The sequence below is a fragment of the Harpia harpyja genome, chromosome 12, assembly GCF_026419915.1.
Source record: "Harpia harpyja isolate bHarHar1 chromosome 12, bHarHar1 primary haplotype, whole genome shotgun sequence".
In the NCBI taxonomy this organism is placed as follows: domain Eukaryota; kingdom Metazoa; phylum Chordata; class Aves; order Accipitriformes; family Accipitridae; genus Harpia; species Harpia harpyja.
The window spans coordinates 3075027-3093762 of NC_068951.1; the positions used below are offsets into that span (position 1 = coordinate 3075027).

Sequence of the window (18736 nt, forward strand, 5' to 3'; positions counted from 1 at the left end):
GATAATGGTGTGGGGCTCAAAAATTGAGCTTCAGAAACGTCTAATGACAAAGCTCAGACAGATCTGTTTCCTCAAGTACCTCAGCCTAAATGAGTTGGCATTCTAAAAGAGGTTCACAAGGTTAGGTGGAACAAGAAGAAAGTTACTAGACCCAAAAAACCCTCTTTCTATCCCCTCTTTCCCCTCCAGTAACAGCAATCACAGGGCTGCAGCCAAAATCCTCAAGCACAAGTAAAGCGTGGAAGAAGAGAGCTGAATACCGGAGCCACGTGAATGAGTCACTGCTCTTACTATCTCCGGCGTGGTTTCCATCTCAAGTGAAAATTAAGCCAGGACTGGGAGAGACAAAACAAAACCAGCCACGGGCCTGTCAAGGGCACTGGGTAGATCTGGCTAAGCCACACGGTGCTGTAGTGGCAAAAAGAAGAAAAGGAAATACCTAACACAGACTAGCTACGTTAGATTTACTAGTGCAACTGCCCTTTACGCTTTGTGTATAACAGGGTGTGGAAAATCTACCACTGTTGCCTTTCCAACAGTAGGCAGCAGACTAGCAGAATTCATTTGCAGAATGGGTTCTAGACAACCTCCGAAGAAGCACTGGGCAACAAGGCAGTAAAAAAATTCTAAAATTTTGTTCACACCTCTGTCACAGTTATGACTAGACATAACGCTGAAGCAGACAGATTCCCTGAAGACACTTACCTCAGTATAGTTCTGTGTGTTACCTTCAGTAAATCCTCTCCTTGTCCACCCATCAAGCTATCACTTTTCATTTGCTATCCACTTAAGACTATTAAAAGATGTCTGAAGGCAAGTCAATGTAAATGAGGCCAATAATACAGAAGAATCTAATTCTACAGAAAGCATTATGTAGAACCTGCAGTTTCATTCCACTATAAGACATAGCACTACCCAAATACATTAACTTCCCACAGGGTGCTCAGATCATGCTCTTCTATTACTGAAACTTAATCCATTTACAAATGCTTGAAGGGCTAAATTACTAAAACTATATTTGTGCTCTATTTGGACACAATAACTGTATATGCTTCATGGACAATGTCGTGGCAGAGATTTGAATTCCACACTTTCTATGTCTAATCATTCTGATTTCACAAGATGCCTTCAAGGCTACGCTGCATATGTAAGCAATTTACCTTTATGTTACACTGGAATCATTACTTTTTTAAAAATATGCAGTTAGCTCTGCTGAACACTATAGTTTAAGTCTTAATATAGCTATTTCTGATCAAAAAAAAAACCCACAAAGAGCACAAAGAAGAGAATTCTTGCATTTCAGATTAACAGGACTTCCAAGACAAAAAATACATACATGAATAAACAAATGAGAAATCACTGTTTTTCTTTCACAAATTTTAATAAAATATGATCTTTTCTTTACACTTTATTCTCCATCACTCAAATTTAACCCTTCTGTGCTTTTAGATTTCTTAAGAACATCTATTTTATAGATTACCTCCAATAAAGCTGTCTCCTCTCTTCATCCATCTCAAAGTGTATTTCTAATTCATACCCATTTCAGAGTTTTTCAACTTCCTTCTGTTGAACTTTGTACATCTCAGTTATGATATCAGTTGAATGCCAAATATTACATTTATATATTATTTCAACATAACACATTGACTGTTCATGATATAAACACAGAAAAGGAATTCTATGGATAATGTCCAATATAATAGTATTTAACATACGTAATTACAACCATGGGCAGCTGGCATTACTTTGAGTTTAGCTGCTTAACCATTCTTTGGGAAGAGTATATAAACACTGAATAGTTATATAACAATATATAACAGAGACTGGTTTGCATTTCTAAGGAAGGAGCTCCACAATTTTTCACACTAATGTGCTATTTGGAAAACTTCTTCTAATAATATGCACCATCAAAATATGATGAAATTTTGTATTTTCCAAAATTACTTAATACTGTTGCAGCTTTACTTAAAATAGCCACACCCAGACAGTATCATAGCAATTTACATTTCAGAATGTAAAATTTACTATAATTGAATTGTACATAGTCATATTTTTTTACAAAATTTAAGTCTGACATGTTATGTTTCATGGATAACTGAAGAGTGTAACAATGTGGTTCCTCTTCTGTTAAAAAAAAAGTCTCAGTCTATACAAACAGTTCCCTTTAGGTCCAAATCCCTGGCGCTGTGCCCATACACTCTAGTAAGCCTGCTGGAAGAGTGGGAGAGGATGCTCAAGGCATTCTTTTGGCTCCTTTCTAAATGTCCTGGATTCTTTCCTAATTTTATCCTTATGACCCCTCTTCTCAGTCCTTGACAAGTCTGTGTTCTTGTTCTTTTAGCAGGCCCCTCAACGTGTCCTTCATGCCTCTGTTAGCATCATCCCTCTTCTCTTTGCATTACTTGGACTGCGGCTTGTTAACCAATTAGTCACATTTAGAGAAAAAGATGCACTGCATTTAACTACTTAGTAAGTATCACACAATGCTGTGTATAAACTGTCTCACAATCATAATATATGTAGGTATATATAAAAAGTATAATCTAATTAGTCATTGAAATGACTGCACGGGCCAAGGTTAGGAGGTCCTTTCTCAACATTCTTCCCCTCCTCAATCTAAAATACAAAGCTACTAAAAATGCTTTCTTGAAATATTATCAGCATTCCATCCTTTCACCTCCTCTGAACAATACTTTTTCTATCAAGGTGCCCACAAGTGCATATGGTAATTGCATTACTTCCTTAGATTTAAAAATAAATGCTGTGTTCATATATCTCACCTCTTCACCAGCTTTCCCACAGTTAAAACAACGTAAAGCACTTCTGTTAATTTCATTTAATTAATATCTTCAACTCCATTTTTCCAAGAGATCCTTTCAGAAAATTACTGTCCCAGACATTTAAAAAATGTTTCATGTGTATGACAATCATGCAAATTGTTTGACCAAAGTTCCACTGGCTTCAGTTCTCTATGTCCCTGCTGTAAAACGCTGTGTTTTTCACTTAATGAATTCCTGAAGGTCTATCGCTACTCAGATATGAAAAACTACTATTCAAAACATGCAGAGAAGACAGCCCAGCAATCTGAGGCTCAAAATGATCGATTTTAATGATTGAAAAGCTGAAAACTCAGAACAAGGCTTTAAGATGCCTAATGACTTTGCCTGCCTTTCCACACCCTGAAGCCAGGAATTACAAAGCATCCCTTTATAGTATGAGCAGAATTAAATCCAAATTTTGTCCAAATTTACAGTATTCAAGCTCACAGATATGACTACTGCATTGCCTGAATATGAATGCTAGAAGTACACAGTAATTTGTACTAGAATTTTGAGATGTTGATGTGCCAGTTTTGATGAGACGACATCAAAAAACCATTATGATTCTTCCATTAATTTTGTTTCGCCAGTTGGAAACCAAGAACTGCAGTATAACCGTAATGAATGTTAAAAAAAATAATCACCACCAAAACTGTGTCTTTAAGGACAGATTTTTAAAAAATAAAATAGAAGGTAACCAGCAGACATTTGAAAACCTGGAGTCTCTATTTGTGACCAAAAGTTTACTTCATCCAAATCTGTAATTTAATCCTTAATACTGGCATAAAAGGGATAAAAAGGTACAAGTTAACTCATAATGTAAAATTTTCAACATTTTATATTATTTCAAAACAATCTTATACAGTGTAGGATACATTTTTTTGTTTACCTTATGAGCTACTAACAGTCAAAGCATCTAGACAACGTATACAGAAATTAATACTAAGACATGCTTTAAGCTATGGGCAAATCATATAGTTTCTTTTAATTTGATAGTGCTAACACACATTGCAATTTTTCCTGTTAAGCACTTGAATACCCACATAAAAATCAAACTGCTAACTGTATTACAGAAGCAAGTAATATCATACTCTTGGTCAACACTTAGGAAAAACAGAAAAAAATAATGGAGAAAAGATTAAGCTTTGGAAAAAAGTAACACTACCACAGTGTTAAACCTTTTGCAACGCACACTTCACTACTCACATCATCTAAATAAAACTGGAAGACTTGTACACTGCCTGTGAGGTCAATAACACTGAAGACACCAGAAATAGAAGCTGTGATTAGAAATGACATGGAGCAAGATATCATTTGAAAGGTCTGGCTAATCTTATTCTTCTCTGCAAACAATACTTTAATTTCTCTCTCGAGACAGGGGTAACACTATGAAAGAATATTTTTAAACACGCATGTGTGCAGGATGGTATTACTATTTTTTTAGATATACACACAATATTTATATCCATTTAACATATTTTGATTCTGGCTATTTTACAGTTAATTTATACATTTATTATACATATAAATTATTTTTAAGAGCTTGTAAAGATTAATCTTCAATTTAGAAAACAAAGTAAAAGCCAACGGAATCTCAGAGAAACCAAAAGGAAGTACATGTCCAGATTAAATAAAATCCTCTGTTATAATGGCTACATATAGTGTTAAAACTTCCCAACCTTTTACTTCCGCAAATCTACATCTGGATATTCAGGTTTACTTCAAATTCATCTACCACCTATTAGTTGGCTTGGAATCAGTAGCTCCATCAAGCACACATCACTGACAACCCATGATCCAAGTCTGGAACATTATCTTCAGATATAGAACATACATTGTGATATTGCATGAAAAATGGAAAGAAATCAAATTAGCTCGTGTATCTATATAGGCATATTTGTGTGTGCACATCTATAGGTGTACATTATCAACCACGTATGCCTCCCCAGAAAAACAGCAAGTTCATTGATTACCTCAGCAACTTTTGGAGGGACTCCATCACCAAGAACTTCCCTGATGAAGCACTGTTGAGTCATATAATATGAGAGTCCACAAGTTCTCTTGAAAGCATCTTTCAGTCGCTTTAGCTCTATGTCTGTAACTGTGTTGAGTGAGAAGAGAGGAAAAAAAAAAAGATTTGGTCAATAAAGATGTCGTAGAAATGTAATAGCTTAAGGACTCTCAAAATCCTATACACCTTATATTTACTTTTACAATAAAAAGATAGGAAGAAATTAAATGCATGATTTCACCTAAATAGTGGGAAAATCTGGCTACTAGAAAATGGAGATCTAATAATCTAATCTTCCTCAAAAAAGTGAAGTAGACCTAAAGTTAACATCAATGATTACAACAGTTCACTAAGTTTTCTCTGACTACAATAGCGTATTATAATTTGTTCTAAATTAAGCACCATTATTGTCACACAAAAGGAAAATAAGCTAGCTTTATGATCAATTTTACATTGCATGTAAGCCAGAGAAATGATCTGTAACCAACAGTGGTGAATATTATTAAAAGCAGCTCCAGCAGCATCCTTCAAGCAGTTTCATCTAGCAACCAGTCTACTTTTCTGTATATATAAAAAAGTATTTAATCACCACTTATATGCTCATAAGACAGTACAGTGAAGCATGACTTTAACAGGAATACTACAGATAAATTTTGGACTAAATGTAATTCTTCACCTAAGATTTTCTTGCACAGTCAATATCTGATTGCCAACTAAAACCTGTTCAAACTTGTTCACAATCTGTAAACATGAAAAGTTTTATGACATCCCATTTATACTTGCACATGAGCTTCCTGAAAAGCAGTCCTTGCTTTCAAATTTTACAAGCATAAAGCAACTCTCTAACAAAGTGCTTAAGAAGTGAAGTATCTTGCTGAAAAAAACAAGTCCTTTATCAAAAAACAAGTTGCAGAGAATAACACACCATGACCTGGATCAGATGTAAATTACCATGTAGTGCAGAAAGAGCTATTTACCATCTCGAAGCCAAAAGAAATGATGCTGTACATGACAGCTATTTCACTATATTTATAGTACGGCATTTTCCTTCCCTTGATATAACAAGCCAGACAAACAACACCGGCATGGCCAAAACCTTCTCAAGCTTTTTGTCAGCCAAAATAAAACAGAACACTTGAGAGCTTAATCCAGCACTCTCTTTAAAACTGCTATATTTCAATTAATTCATTCATCAAAAGAAAAATCACTCCTTAAAAGTAAATCACATTGAAACATTCCTCCCTAATTTAATCCTAGTCAACATTTAAACAGACTAATAACTTCACTTAACAATGGTGTGTAAAAACAGAAATTGGGTCATGTTTCTTTTCAAATTTTATTATAGATTCTGGGTACTTTTGACCAGAAAAAAATTCAAAGGATCTAAGAAATAAACCTAAAGTGTGACACACACAGCCCTGATGCTATCAATTAACATGGATTTAATTATGTGGCAGAAGAATGTTGGTATAATACTGTTACCTGGCTTATATGGTGTTTAAATTTCACTATTTCATATTAACATCTGTCCATGCAGTCATTTTCTTTTTTTGTGTCTTTACATGTGATGATTTAATGAATGCTCAAACACTGTTAGGCATACCAGCTGAAGTTTTCTTCCAAGATTTTTCCCTAACTTGAAACAGACTCTCAGATACAATATTTACAACCCGAAGCACATTCTCCACACTCCTCAGCTCTTCTGAATTACGGAAACAGGAAGCAAAATAAAGATTCTGCAAAGAAACTGACCCTCACACCACAGCCTTTCATCCAAACATGTGCAAGAAATTAACTGAAGTGCTTCACCTCGTCTTCTCCACACCTCTTATGCACAACATAACTACAGCAAATTTTCAGCCAACAGGGACAACTCCCCACCCCATGTTTAACGAGTAAAAGCTTGGGATTTTTAAGGGGACATAAAAAGGGGAAGCTACTGGCTTCATTATTTTGCCAAGGTAAAGCAAACAACCTAGATCCTACACAAACCTAGCAACAGTTCTTTGATGAAAATATTTTAATTTATTGTATTTTTATATGCATGAGCGCAGACACACTTTTAATAAAAATAGACTGCATTCTGTTTTTTTCTCCCCCTCAGTTAATTTTTTTGAACTTCTCACCAATCCAATCTGGTTTGTGGTCATTTGGCAAAAAAGTTTATACACAAACAAAGTGTTAACTAACCAGATGCTTATGGCTTTACACACATTATAATGGACTTTCAAGTAACCTAATTATTGCTTACTGCAAAAATAAGGTTGAAACATACACAACATATACAGCCACTAATATAGCATTGTGTCATTATTGATGTTTTCAGGTTTAGCTTCCTGGCTGCACAGAAAATTCAAATAATCTTCATTAAAAATTATGAAGGATTTCCCCCCTCCATTCATTTATAACTATTGATTTTGTGTCCCTTGATCCAATTCCTTACAATTTCTCCCCAGCATGGCAGCATGGCAGGGAGGAGCAAAGGAGGCTCCATATGAACTCAGTTGTACAGCGGCACAGCGCTGCATTCCTGCTGCACCGACAATCCCCGCAATTTCTGGGCAGAGCGGTTTTACACAACTCTAGCTACCTTCCAGCTGCTGTCACTGCTGAGCCCACTTACTGCAAAAGCACTTCTCAATAGGAACACAAGTACAATCTCGCCGAGTTATACTTGTGCACTGTTTTCTTGCTAGGATTAATTAAAAGAAATACAACAGCCCATAGCCATGTAAAACTTCCAATTACGGTTTTAATAGAAAATTTTATTTATCCAATAAATGTGAACTGACTATATGTAATAGGCTAGAACATAAAGTGATTTTAGTCAGTCAAGTACTTTCATAATCATAAAATTTACTGGCCATTTCTTTATGAGATTTACCTGTATTAACAGAAATTAAAGTAATATTTAATCTGACAACCTTAACTGCAGACCATATTAGTACTCCAGAGATATTGTATGTATCACCTTACATCCCTAAGTGCATGAAACAAGTTACATGTTTCTAGGAGTCACTGAAACGCAACCACCTCTCTGGTGACAAAACTGCATAGAGCAGTATTTCTTGTGAAATATTTGGTAGAGTTGCTGTTTTGCAGTTTTGCAGGACAGAGAAGGCCCCTACTCTAAGCAAATACATCTCACTGTATCACAAGTAAAGACAACAAGCAGAGCGATGAAACTTAGACCAACTGCATCTTGGGAACACACAGTACTCCCAAGAGCACTGTAGGCAGCAGTCATTGGTACTTCTTTGAGCACCTACAACTGCCAAGTGTGTACTTCAGACAGTGTTCAAGACTAGGAAAATCCCATATATACATATCTACTGTGAAATGCAGAAGTGACTGGACTCCTGCTGAAGACAAGGAGAAGGTTGGGAAGAAGTCTTGTCAACCAATACTACTAAGACCTTCAAAAACAACTGTCGGTATATCATTTAATATTAGATGATAAGTTGATACTGCTAGTCCATGTTACATTTCAAAAACAAGTTATTAGTGCTACAGAACACTTAATATTATTGTTTGCACGCAGAAACTACAAAACGGGTCATGGAATTACAGGAAAGGTGATTACTTTCATTCCTTCCCCAGGACACACACATTAAAATGACTGATGCTGGCCATTTAAAATCATCTGCAAAGCTTTGGAAAAATAAGTTCATTATGCATTTAGATCCAGGCACATGAAAATACTACTGAAATGAGCAGAGTATAAATCAAAGATATTATCAATGTTTATTATGAGCCTGGAAGACAAATAAAATATTTGAATAAAAAATCCCAACACCAAAGTACCAATTAGTCAACATAGAGATAGAACATGATGGCATGTTGAGAAGAAATAAGACTAAGTCTTAAATTATGAAAGTAACATTTCTAGAAGCAATAAATCTATTACTATTATAATATTAAAAATTAGAACATTCACATACCCACAAGCTACCTTTCTTCTCTCAATTCCACAAGTCCTACGCAGCAAGCATCATAGACCATGGAGATATTTTTAATCCCACCTTTAGATGTAAATGTAGTTAACAACTCTGTTTCTTACACTGACTTAAGTTCCTTCTTTATGTATATTCACTTTTTCCAAAGGCAGTCTTACCAAACACTTTCAGGAGACAGCTGTCTACAAACACCTAAGAAAAGACCATTCACCAGCAGCTTTCATCAGATGTACAAGACAGACACTACACTATCGGATACACTGTTGCTGCATTCATAACCTGACAGTGAAAAGCAAAACGCGTTAAGACTTCCCAAAGCAAGTTTATGGTAGTCAACACCACAAAAACCATCTCCACATCGCTCCTACCAGTAACGGTGGCCCACCCTCAATATTACTGCAGAGAAAGCAATGCAATTGGAACTGCACACCTAATTCTTTACAGCTCAAGGCTACAGAAGCTAACATTTTACTGTAAGGTTCTAATTCAAAATAATAAAACCAAGTTTCAGTAGTTAGATACTGTATTTTAATTCTTAAAAATATATCTGCCTAATTCCAAAAACCACCATGGAAACAAATGGTCCCTTCCACAAAACGAAAAGTCACAGACTACGTCATTCTGTCTAGGTAACTTTCCTAATACAAACCTCCTCAATGCTACCTTAGCTGGATGGTTTCCAATAAGTTAAAGACAGTTTAACAGAAGATTAGTGCTGCATCCAACTCCCCAGGGAATATTCGAGCTCCAGTTTGTTTAATAAAGTTTAAATGAAACCATGCAACCTCAGCTAAAAATGTCACCACAACTTACAGTAACTGTAACAAACCTTCAGCTCATCAAACTGCCGAGGATATTTTTAGTTTAATAGTGTTACTTAAACTTAATGCTGTTTATATGGATTTATGACTCTACTATTTTTTTAAATTCACATCTGTCCAGGTAATGATTTGTATAGTGCCTTCCATAACAGTCCCATGCTGGAAACCACCCTCTCTACACTGCTTTCACTCCACGTATTTATCACCAAGTCATCATGGAGTTTTCCTTTTAGAATACAACTGTATCTGAAGCTCAATCTATGCAAGCCTAGATGACCAAACCTTATTTTGCCACTCATATAAAACTCACCTGAATTTCAGAGGAGATCCCTGCCAGCCTTGCCACTGATATAAACAGGAGCTGCAGGGAATCTGTCTCAGAAAAAATAAGCTACATCTACGTAGAAGCCTAATGTTAGATACCCACATTCTGGACGTTAGATACAACCTTCCGCCTGAAAAAGGAAGGCAGGGAACACAGCTGAAGTTACAGGCCTCCTCCTCCTTAAAACTAAGAGGAGTGTGTAAAAACAAGGTTAATTATCTGAAGCATTTACTGTCTAGTACTCAAATTCTGTATTATTTACATGTGCTCAATCAACTACTCTTAAATTTAAAGTCTGTTTTGTATAAAAATTATAGCCCAAATAACGTACATAAAACCATAATTTATGTATCACACAGTTTCTCTTGAAGAAGCAGATACTATTCTTTCTGCTTCCCCATTCTGTAATGTTAAAGTAACATCTTTAGACGGACCTTACATTCTGTTTAACTAAACTAAGCTGGAGGAAATCAACCCTTACAGTGGAGCTTTGGCAAGTTTTGCAGACACATTCTCTATTCATTTTAGAAACTTTTTTCTTTCCACATCCTGTAGCACCAATCCCACCCCCACCTTCTTGTCTTTATCTTGGAAAGTTTTAAAATGCATTGTGAGTAATGTATGGTTCAATGTACAGCACAACATCTGTCACTTCAAGACAAAGGTCATACTGAAAAGCACAGGAGAACTTCACAAAACAAATACCTGTGCTAAACTCAGCAAGCTGGGAAGCAAATACCTGTCTCAGCGAAAGTTACTCTGCTGTTACAAGACTGCTAGTCAAATTTATTAAGAGTCATCACAAAAATATGACTATGTAACTAAATACACCTAACATTGATACCCTGGCTTGTTCACTTCCTGTTTTGGGAAAAAAGAGAGAATAAAATGGTGACATCAAAGCCAATTCCTCACTAATCGAAGTACCTACATTGCATACTCTATCATACTTCCTTAGAGACTAATGAATCTAAGTTAAGGTTCGTACAAATTACCTCAATAGTATGTTTTATTCAAACACTGTAAGAAAGTAGTTAAAATCTTCCTTAATTTTTTTTTTCTTTTAATGATGCAACACTAGGAACACTATTGAGGTCAAGAATGTAAGAACTGTCATGCACTACAGTCTCTGCTTGGCACCAGTAACGAACTTGCACCTAAAGCAAGAACCAAGAGAGTAACTTATCTTCCCATCTTTCAGCATATGGCTACTCTCCAACCCCTTTGCAAAGAAGTTTAAAGATTTACAGATGCACTGAAGAGAAACACCACCAAAATTTACGAGCAAGCACGGCTGCTTAAGATGCAACAGTTCACACGTGAATGTTAAGCATTATAAGAAAAAAATATTCATTTTGAAAGGAGCTTGTCTAAAGGTTAAAAGAAATGGTTAGTCATGCTTAATGGATTTATTACAGCTTCTATAATATAATTACTATATACCTTGCCTGTGACATGTGCAACGAGAGCGAGCACAATAAATGCATTTTAATTTCCTATTTAATATTTATTAGGAAACTCAGACCAGCCACAAAAATAGCTTCCTTTACAATGCTTCTTCCCCTACCCTTCAAAATCCAAGCACAATTATATAAAATGCTGTGGTAATACAGAATGAGATAAAAAACGCAGCTTTCAAAAGCATACAGTTGTCTGTTGTAGTAAAGGATAAGAATAAAAGCACAGCATTTGAACTCGTTTAATACTGTCCAAGACATTCAGGCAAGAGACACTTAACCTCTCCATGTCTTAATTGTCTCAACACCAAAATTAATATAAATTCTAGTCTACAACAGACAGATGTTTGATAAATGATCTAAGATACTCTGTAAGAGTACTATAAGCTACTACTAAGGAGCTGCTTTAATCAGTGAAAAGGACAGAATCCCAGTAGTTTAACTGAGGGTAGGTAGAGTTAATCTGCCATGGCTACTATAAACTGACAGTCAATTAACACAATCCATAACAAACTGAACACAGAAGCAACACGCATATCTGTTTTCTTTCCTTTCATCTTACTAGAGAAAGCAGTGACTGCTGAAAACCAATCATTGATTTGGTAACCTCTATTTACACCAGAATCACAAAAGTAACATGCGTATCATCACTTCCGTTAGTATGAGTAGCAGTAACAGCACCAAAAAGCTGGTAAAATCTTTAGGTCTCAAAAGCCTAAAATATTTCATTTGGCTACACGAAAAGAAATTATTTATTCTAGTTCATGGGTGACCAGCAAAAAAAAAGCCAAGGCAGAAGACCACAATGTATTGACAATGCTGAAAATCAAAACACAAAACAAATTACTGCATAAGCAGGAAGAAAAAAACAGAGGATAAAAAGTTCAGTTAAGGTGAAGGGTCAAGAAACTTTGAGTTCATCTGACTAAAGTGTCCTACAACATATCTAGTAGGGCTGGTACTTTTTCCCAGAACTGTAAGCATTCAAAATGCCCACAATACTCTACAAACACACACACACACACACACACACACACACACACAAAATCTGAATTTCCAATGTCACTACTGGATGAAAAACAGCTTGCTATGTCAGTGCCTTAAAAAAAAAAAAAAAAACCACCCAAAAACCCCACACACAACAAAAAACACCAGCCCTGCAGATCTCAAGTATACAAAGCAAGCAATAATTTGCAACCATCAGCATAACACTGCATTTCTTCTTTACTAAAAATAACCAAACCTGAATTTTAATAAAACAGACAACTTGATAATCCTTCAGAAAGCAAGCAAAATTCACCTACCTCAAGCTCTTCCCAACTTCCAGCTTGGGTTGTAATAATTCTAATATTTTGGTTTTTAAGTGACAATTTTACAGGTTCAATATCAAACTCACAGGGCATATAATTCTCTAACCAGACAATTATCTTCCCTGTAATCACTTGCTCAATATTTCCCCCTGGAATCTTCATCCTAGTTATACATGGAAATTTTATTACTTTTTTCATTAGTCTTTATTGTGACTTAATGGCTGTGGTTATGAAGTTGTCAAGAACCAAAGCAATTACTAAAAAGCTTCAAAGAAGTAAAATGTGCAAGTGAACGTAAAGTATGTTTGGGAACAAGCCCAAAGAGGAAGAATAAACTGCAAAATACAACTGAGATAAATGAACCAGCTATGACTAAAGAGACAACCTCCACACCCACCCATTCCTGCCAAAAAGGAATCCACTTGAGAATATTTTGGGGGAAAACACAGACAAAAAAACCCTGCCTCCCCTAATGAAAAGATTAATCTACTCTTAAGGAATCTTTCATAACCAGAGTATCAAAAATGGCACCATTCAAATTACATAGTGCATCTCACTAAAGACTTAACAGTCTTAACATGATACTTACCAATAACACAAATTTAAGGATAACAGCAACACAGTTTTGGAATTTAAAAAAGAAAAAAATAATAAAATTATTCAATCCATTTGTATTTTTTTCCTCCTACCTATTCTTTGGGTTTTGGTAGTAGTGGCTCATCCCAGGGATAAAGCTTTTCTTGGTTCTATCAGACCTAACCATAAAGCATATCAAAGGTTTAACATCTTGTGTGTGGAGAGCAGAAGAAGATTTAGTTATTACAATAGGATTTGCCAATTTTCTGTAACATGAATACTTAGCATTTATGTGACGCTTTTAATCTTCAAAGAGCTTGCTTCTCACAGTTACCATCCTCAAAAAGAATGCCATTAAGTATTATTAGCCTGTTTTATCCATCTGTAAAGTATCTCCATCGGGGCACACACTGTCACATTGCTATTTGGATTATGTTTGCTTCAAGCAAAGCTAATCAGTACAGGTTCTGTGACAACCCTCCCCATAAGACTAGTGTGGATAGAAATTGCTACATAATAGCCCCAACAGTGAAATAATCCTCCCACCATCTGAGCACTTAAATCTTATTGGCTATATTTTATATCCTCAGGAATTAAAGGAGCCTAGTTTTATATGCTTACCAGTCCAACCCTGTAAGCCACAGAAGAAACCTGGAAGAACCTGAAAATTCAGAAATCTCTGCAGATCATTAAAATAACTTTTACCATACGTATGACCACAAATGTAAGTGCAACAGACTGCAATATTAGGGACAAAAGTAATTACTGTTATCAATAAAAGAACTGGTAAACTCATTCTCAGTGACTGAACAAAGCGATTTCTAGCCCTGATTAATCACCTTTCCCTGCCACAGGCCCCTGTCAGAGCACTTATCGCTTCTTCCAATATGAGGTGCTGTTACTGCTGTAGATGCTCTGAATAAATTATTGCTGCCCCTGGAGAAGAGAAAAAACACTCAGCTAGCTGACCAGCACAGCCAGGCATGGGAACAGTACAGAAAAGTTAAAGGAAAGGAGGCAGAGGTACAAGTTTTAAGTGGTTTTAAACACAGAGCATAAGCCATCTTGCAGCAACAGCACCAAAAACCCTGAACTCCCCTCCAAAAGACAGAAGCGTGCACAAAAATGAATCAGGAGTTAGGGAAGCCCTAGAAGTAAGCAACCCTGTCTGGGATGCCTACTTTCACCTGAGCATAGTCATCGCTCATTGCCCAGTTTCTAACCTCTTCATTCCTCATTTTTCTTTCCTTTTCCACTACTATTTTCTTCTGATGCTTCTTCATGTACATGATCTCCTAGGATGATGGGTTTAGGTCTCAAACTTTTCAGTATTTGGAATGGATATTTAGTCCAATTTAGATCAGAAACAAAACTGTGCTCTTCTGAGCTGTCCCTTCATCAGTTTTCCTGGCAAATAGACTGAAGGTTTTTATTGTCATAGGTGAGCAGAACAGCTTCTGTCACAATTCAGAAAAGCTGCTTCCACTTTATTACCACCATGAAAATCATCTAGACATTTATGCTTGTTAAGATACACAAAATTACATTATATAACTCATTTCCAAGAAATAAACAGCCTATTAAAATGAAAGGCAAAGGCAAATGCCAATCATGTAAATGCAAACACCACATAAGGACCTTGCTACAAAATAAATTATAATATAATGAATATTTCATATCCTCGCTCCCAACAGTGCCAAAGACACTAAATGCAGCTATACTATGAATTGTTCTTTAATTAAAAAAATATAGTCTAAGCCTGAAAGTTAAATACAATCTGCAACTTCTGCAGAGGAAGGCAGTGTTTCCTATAGCCTTTAGTGAGGACAAAAGGCAAGTAGTTCTAATTTGCGATTTCTGGTATAGTTTTGATCAAGTATTTACTCAAGTGCTAGTCTCTGGCAGCTAAGAGCCAACTCTAGTTAAGTGTAGTACTTAAATACCATGACAAGTAAAGAATAATAAAAGATTCAGGTATTTATACACTGCTAAATCTTAATTTCTATAGTTAGAAGAAAAATATTACTGACTTGCAAGTCAAGTGTTTTGGCACAAACACATTACACGCATGTATGTATACATATAGCTGATGGACAATAAAAGGCTATGTACTTCGAGCCTTCCTATTCTTAACTCTTGGGGATACATCTGTCTAAAATATAATCTCAAACTCAGATGCAAAGTGAACTATTTTAGTGTCAGGTCACAAATTTATGTCTTCTGTTACACTGGTATAAACACATAACAAGTTTGTTACGCAATCTATGAATGGCTGAAAAATAAAAGCAGAATCATGAATAGAGACATTAGCCTATATAGTCAAGAAATAAAATAAAAACTAACATGTGGTTAGTTCTGGGACCCTATTACATGTTTGGTAGAACACCAAGAACTGAATTAGATTTTTTTTTTTTTTTTAAACAGACAACAGCAAACAATTAGCATCACTATTTCCAAACTCCATTTCCACTGCTGCATCTCCTGTTAAGAGAATTCCCCATTAACATCCGAGGACTAATATTTTGAAGAACTACCCTGAAAGACACCATAGTAATTTTAAGTATATCTGTGCTCTATTACAAAATTTATCTCTAAAAATATTCATCATTAGAAGTATAGTATTACTAAGATCCTACATTTGCAAGGATGAAACAGTGTATTTAGATACACCATGTAACAGCTGTATGGGAAACCACCTTCCAGTAATTTTACTGCCACTGACCAGTTTAGATTGATGTGATGACTCAAATCTCAAGAGTTTCATATAAACACACTGTCCATTGTTTCATAGGAGAGAAGCGTAGAAACAGAAAAGGTATTAGAATGACTTAACACCAAGAAGCTACAATGCCCTGAATAGCATCAGCAGCTGGAATCTCTCCCTGAATCCCTGAAGAGACTCACAAGATATCCCCAAGGACATTACAGTCTCTATTAGAAGCACTACATTTACATAATAAATTATGAACATTTTATATGAAGAGAAATTTATCAAATATTTTATATTCTGCTTTTTAACCTCCGTTCTTGTAATACTCTGGCTTCTGCAGGTATTTAGCCAGTGTTCTACATTAGAATTAGTGTCTATTATGGTTCCTTCCTTCTTTAACCTATCTACATTGCAATCTACTCATTATTTAAAGAACAAGATTAGTTCACACAAGACATTTACACAACTATTCTTTAAGCAAGGTAATTAGAAGAAAACACCGAATTGCAGGTAACACAAAAAAGTGGGGAATTTGTTAGTGGCAAAAAGATCGATTAAAATTCTCTAGGAAAAGAAAAATCTTGTTAGCTGCAAGACTGGAAAACAGGGACCAAAAAGTTCTTATATTACTTTTCCACTGACAACCACCCTTGTTAACGTCCTCACAGAATACAGAGCAGGCTATACTGACTGCACTAACTGCTGCTGCTGCTTTTTCTTAAAGAAATGCTGCTTCAGCTATGTGAAGTACAAATCTACTTTTCTAATTTCTAAACTAAAATCCAGGATTTAACTGTATCACATTGTTAGGGAAAATGTGGTAAAAATCTTCTTTACAAGACTAGGAAATTTCCAGTACAGAATAAGATTTTGTTTCTGGATAACACCTAACAACTAGAAACATGGATTGAAAAGAAGTCCTTCTTCAGCCCAAAATAGATTCATGATGCCATATTCAAGTTCATTTTTAGAACAAATTTAATCTGCAAAACTGAAGTTCTCATAATTACTATCCCAATACTTTCAGTTCTTCTTCTCTACATCCACAGACTTATTAAATCTGACACTTCCTGTTCTGCTTAGTTTTCTGAGTTTCTTCCACATTTTTTTCATTCAAGGTTTCAGAATTTTAAAAGAACAAAATTTCCAAACTAATACAGTAAAACTGATCATTTAAAACAACTGTCAAAAATTCCAACTAAATCAGTCTTGTGTTCATTTGTAGAGTCCCACTGAGACCGTAGCATGTACCTGTTAAAGTATTTCAGTTCATGACTTGCTGCTAAAGCAGTTTGCCACAGGACAAAACCTGACCATTTCCATTATCACTATTAATTAAGATAAGGAATATCAATTCAAAACACAAAAGAACTATAAGCATACATTCTATATTAAATACTTAACATGAAATTAAATTGCACGAGTGGATGACAACTGGAAGACCAGCTAACAAAAAGATAGATACAATGTGAATAAAAAACACAGCTTGTGAGGAAGAATTCAAAAGGCCTTATAACAGGTTTTATTTTTAAAGGACAAAGAATACTTTTTTATACCGAATGCAATTATCTCTTATTTTGGCCTGGTGACATTGCCTCTCATAACTTCTGGGTCCAATTCAGACTCTAAACTAAGCGAAACAGCTTCAAAGGATTTGGACATTAAAAAAAAAAAAATCATCAAAATAAATGTTATACAAGACACTGAAAAGTATAGCTTCGCTTTCCCTTTGTAGTTGATGGTTAGAAGCACGTATGGCACTCTGAGGACTGATGTGGCTGCCTCACTCCAGACCAGTTCTACACTGCCTTTCTCTGTGGCTCATGACATGCACCTGCAGGGAACCTGACCAGAAGAGAAGACAAATCCCTTTTTAAGGTACAGACTTGTCTCACTGACTGTTTAAAACCATTCCAAAAGTCAAAATTGAAGTGTATGGCAATGTGTAAAGCCAGATGATATTTCTGCCCGTCTTCTCAGTCTGGCCAAACTTACCCATTACGAGTAAGGGGCTGTCCTGCTAGTTTCAACAGCATCCTTGTCCCAGAAACTCCGGATGGTTTGCAGTGCATTCCACCTTAACGCATTGGCGAACACATTAACCTATGCAGTTTATGAATACTGTTCCAGAAAAAGACATCATTATTTTGCCCCAAATACACCACATGGTAAGCACAATGAGTTGTTAGCCTCATCAGCACATTTCCACGTGACAGGAGAGGCTTGTTATGTGTTGTGATAGGCTAAAAGGAGAAGGGAGAGGAGGATTTAAACACCCTAGAGATCACCGCATGTCACCTGATATGCCAAGTCACCCTACCTGTGATAGCTAATCACTTTAGTGGAGGTAATGATTCAGGTAAGTAACTATTTCAGTGCTTTCGCCTTTCTTACGTTAAGCAACATATACAATGGGAAATAAACCCTGGTCATTACAAACTGCCTCGATTATCGCTCAGCCCCATGTCAGTATTACACTAAAATAATGAAGGAAATTTTTTTATTGTCATTATAATGAATGACTTAACAGTCTACACAGAAAAATGCTGTGATTGATTATAACTCGCATCAGTTTTTGAACAGATTTAGTGAACCACTACAAAAACTATAAGCAGACTCATTTTGTTCCAAACCAAGATCTGAACCCATACCCATGAAGAATCAGAAATCCAGAAGAGCTTTTACACCAGCTTAATAAAACTGCAGTTGAAAGAGATGCACTCTTTCCAAACATGTCCCCATCTATAAGAG

The 18736-nt window shown here is 35.8% G+C and overlaps 1 protein-coding gene across 3 annotated transcripts in view; it reads right to left on the reverse strand.

The window, feature by feature from the left end:
- The window catches only part of USP32 (ubiquitin specific peptidase 32), an 81384-nt gene that overhangs the window by 54028 nt on the left and 8620 nt on the right, over window positions 1-18736 (reverse strand). For all 3 annotated transcript variants that reach the window (XM_052802949.1, XM_052802951.1, XM_052802950.1), the window contains exon 2: window positions 4793-4920. In XM_052802949.1, the coding sequence (XP_052658909.1) occupies window positions 4793-4920 (128 nt within the window). The remainder of the gene's footprint in view (window positions 1-4792; window positions 4921-18736) is intronic.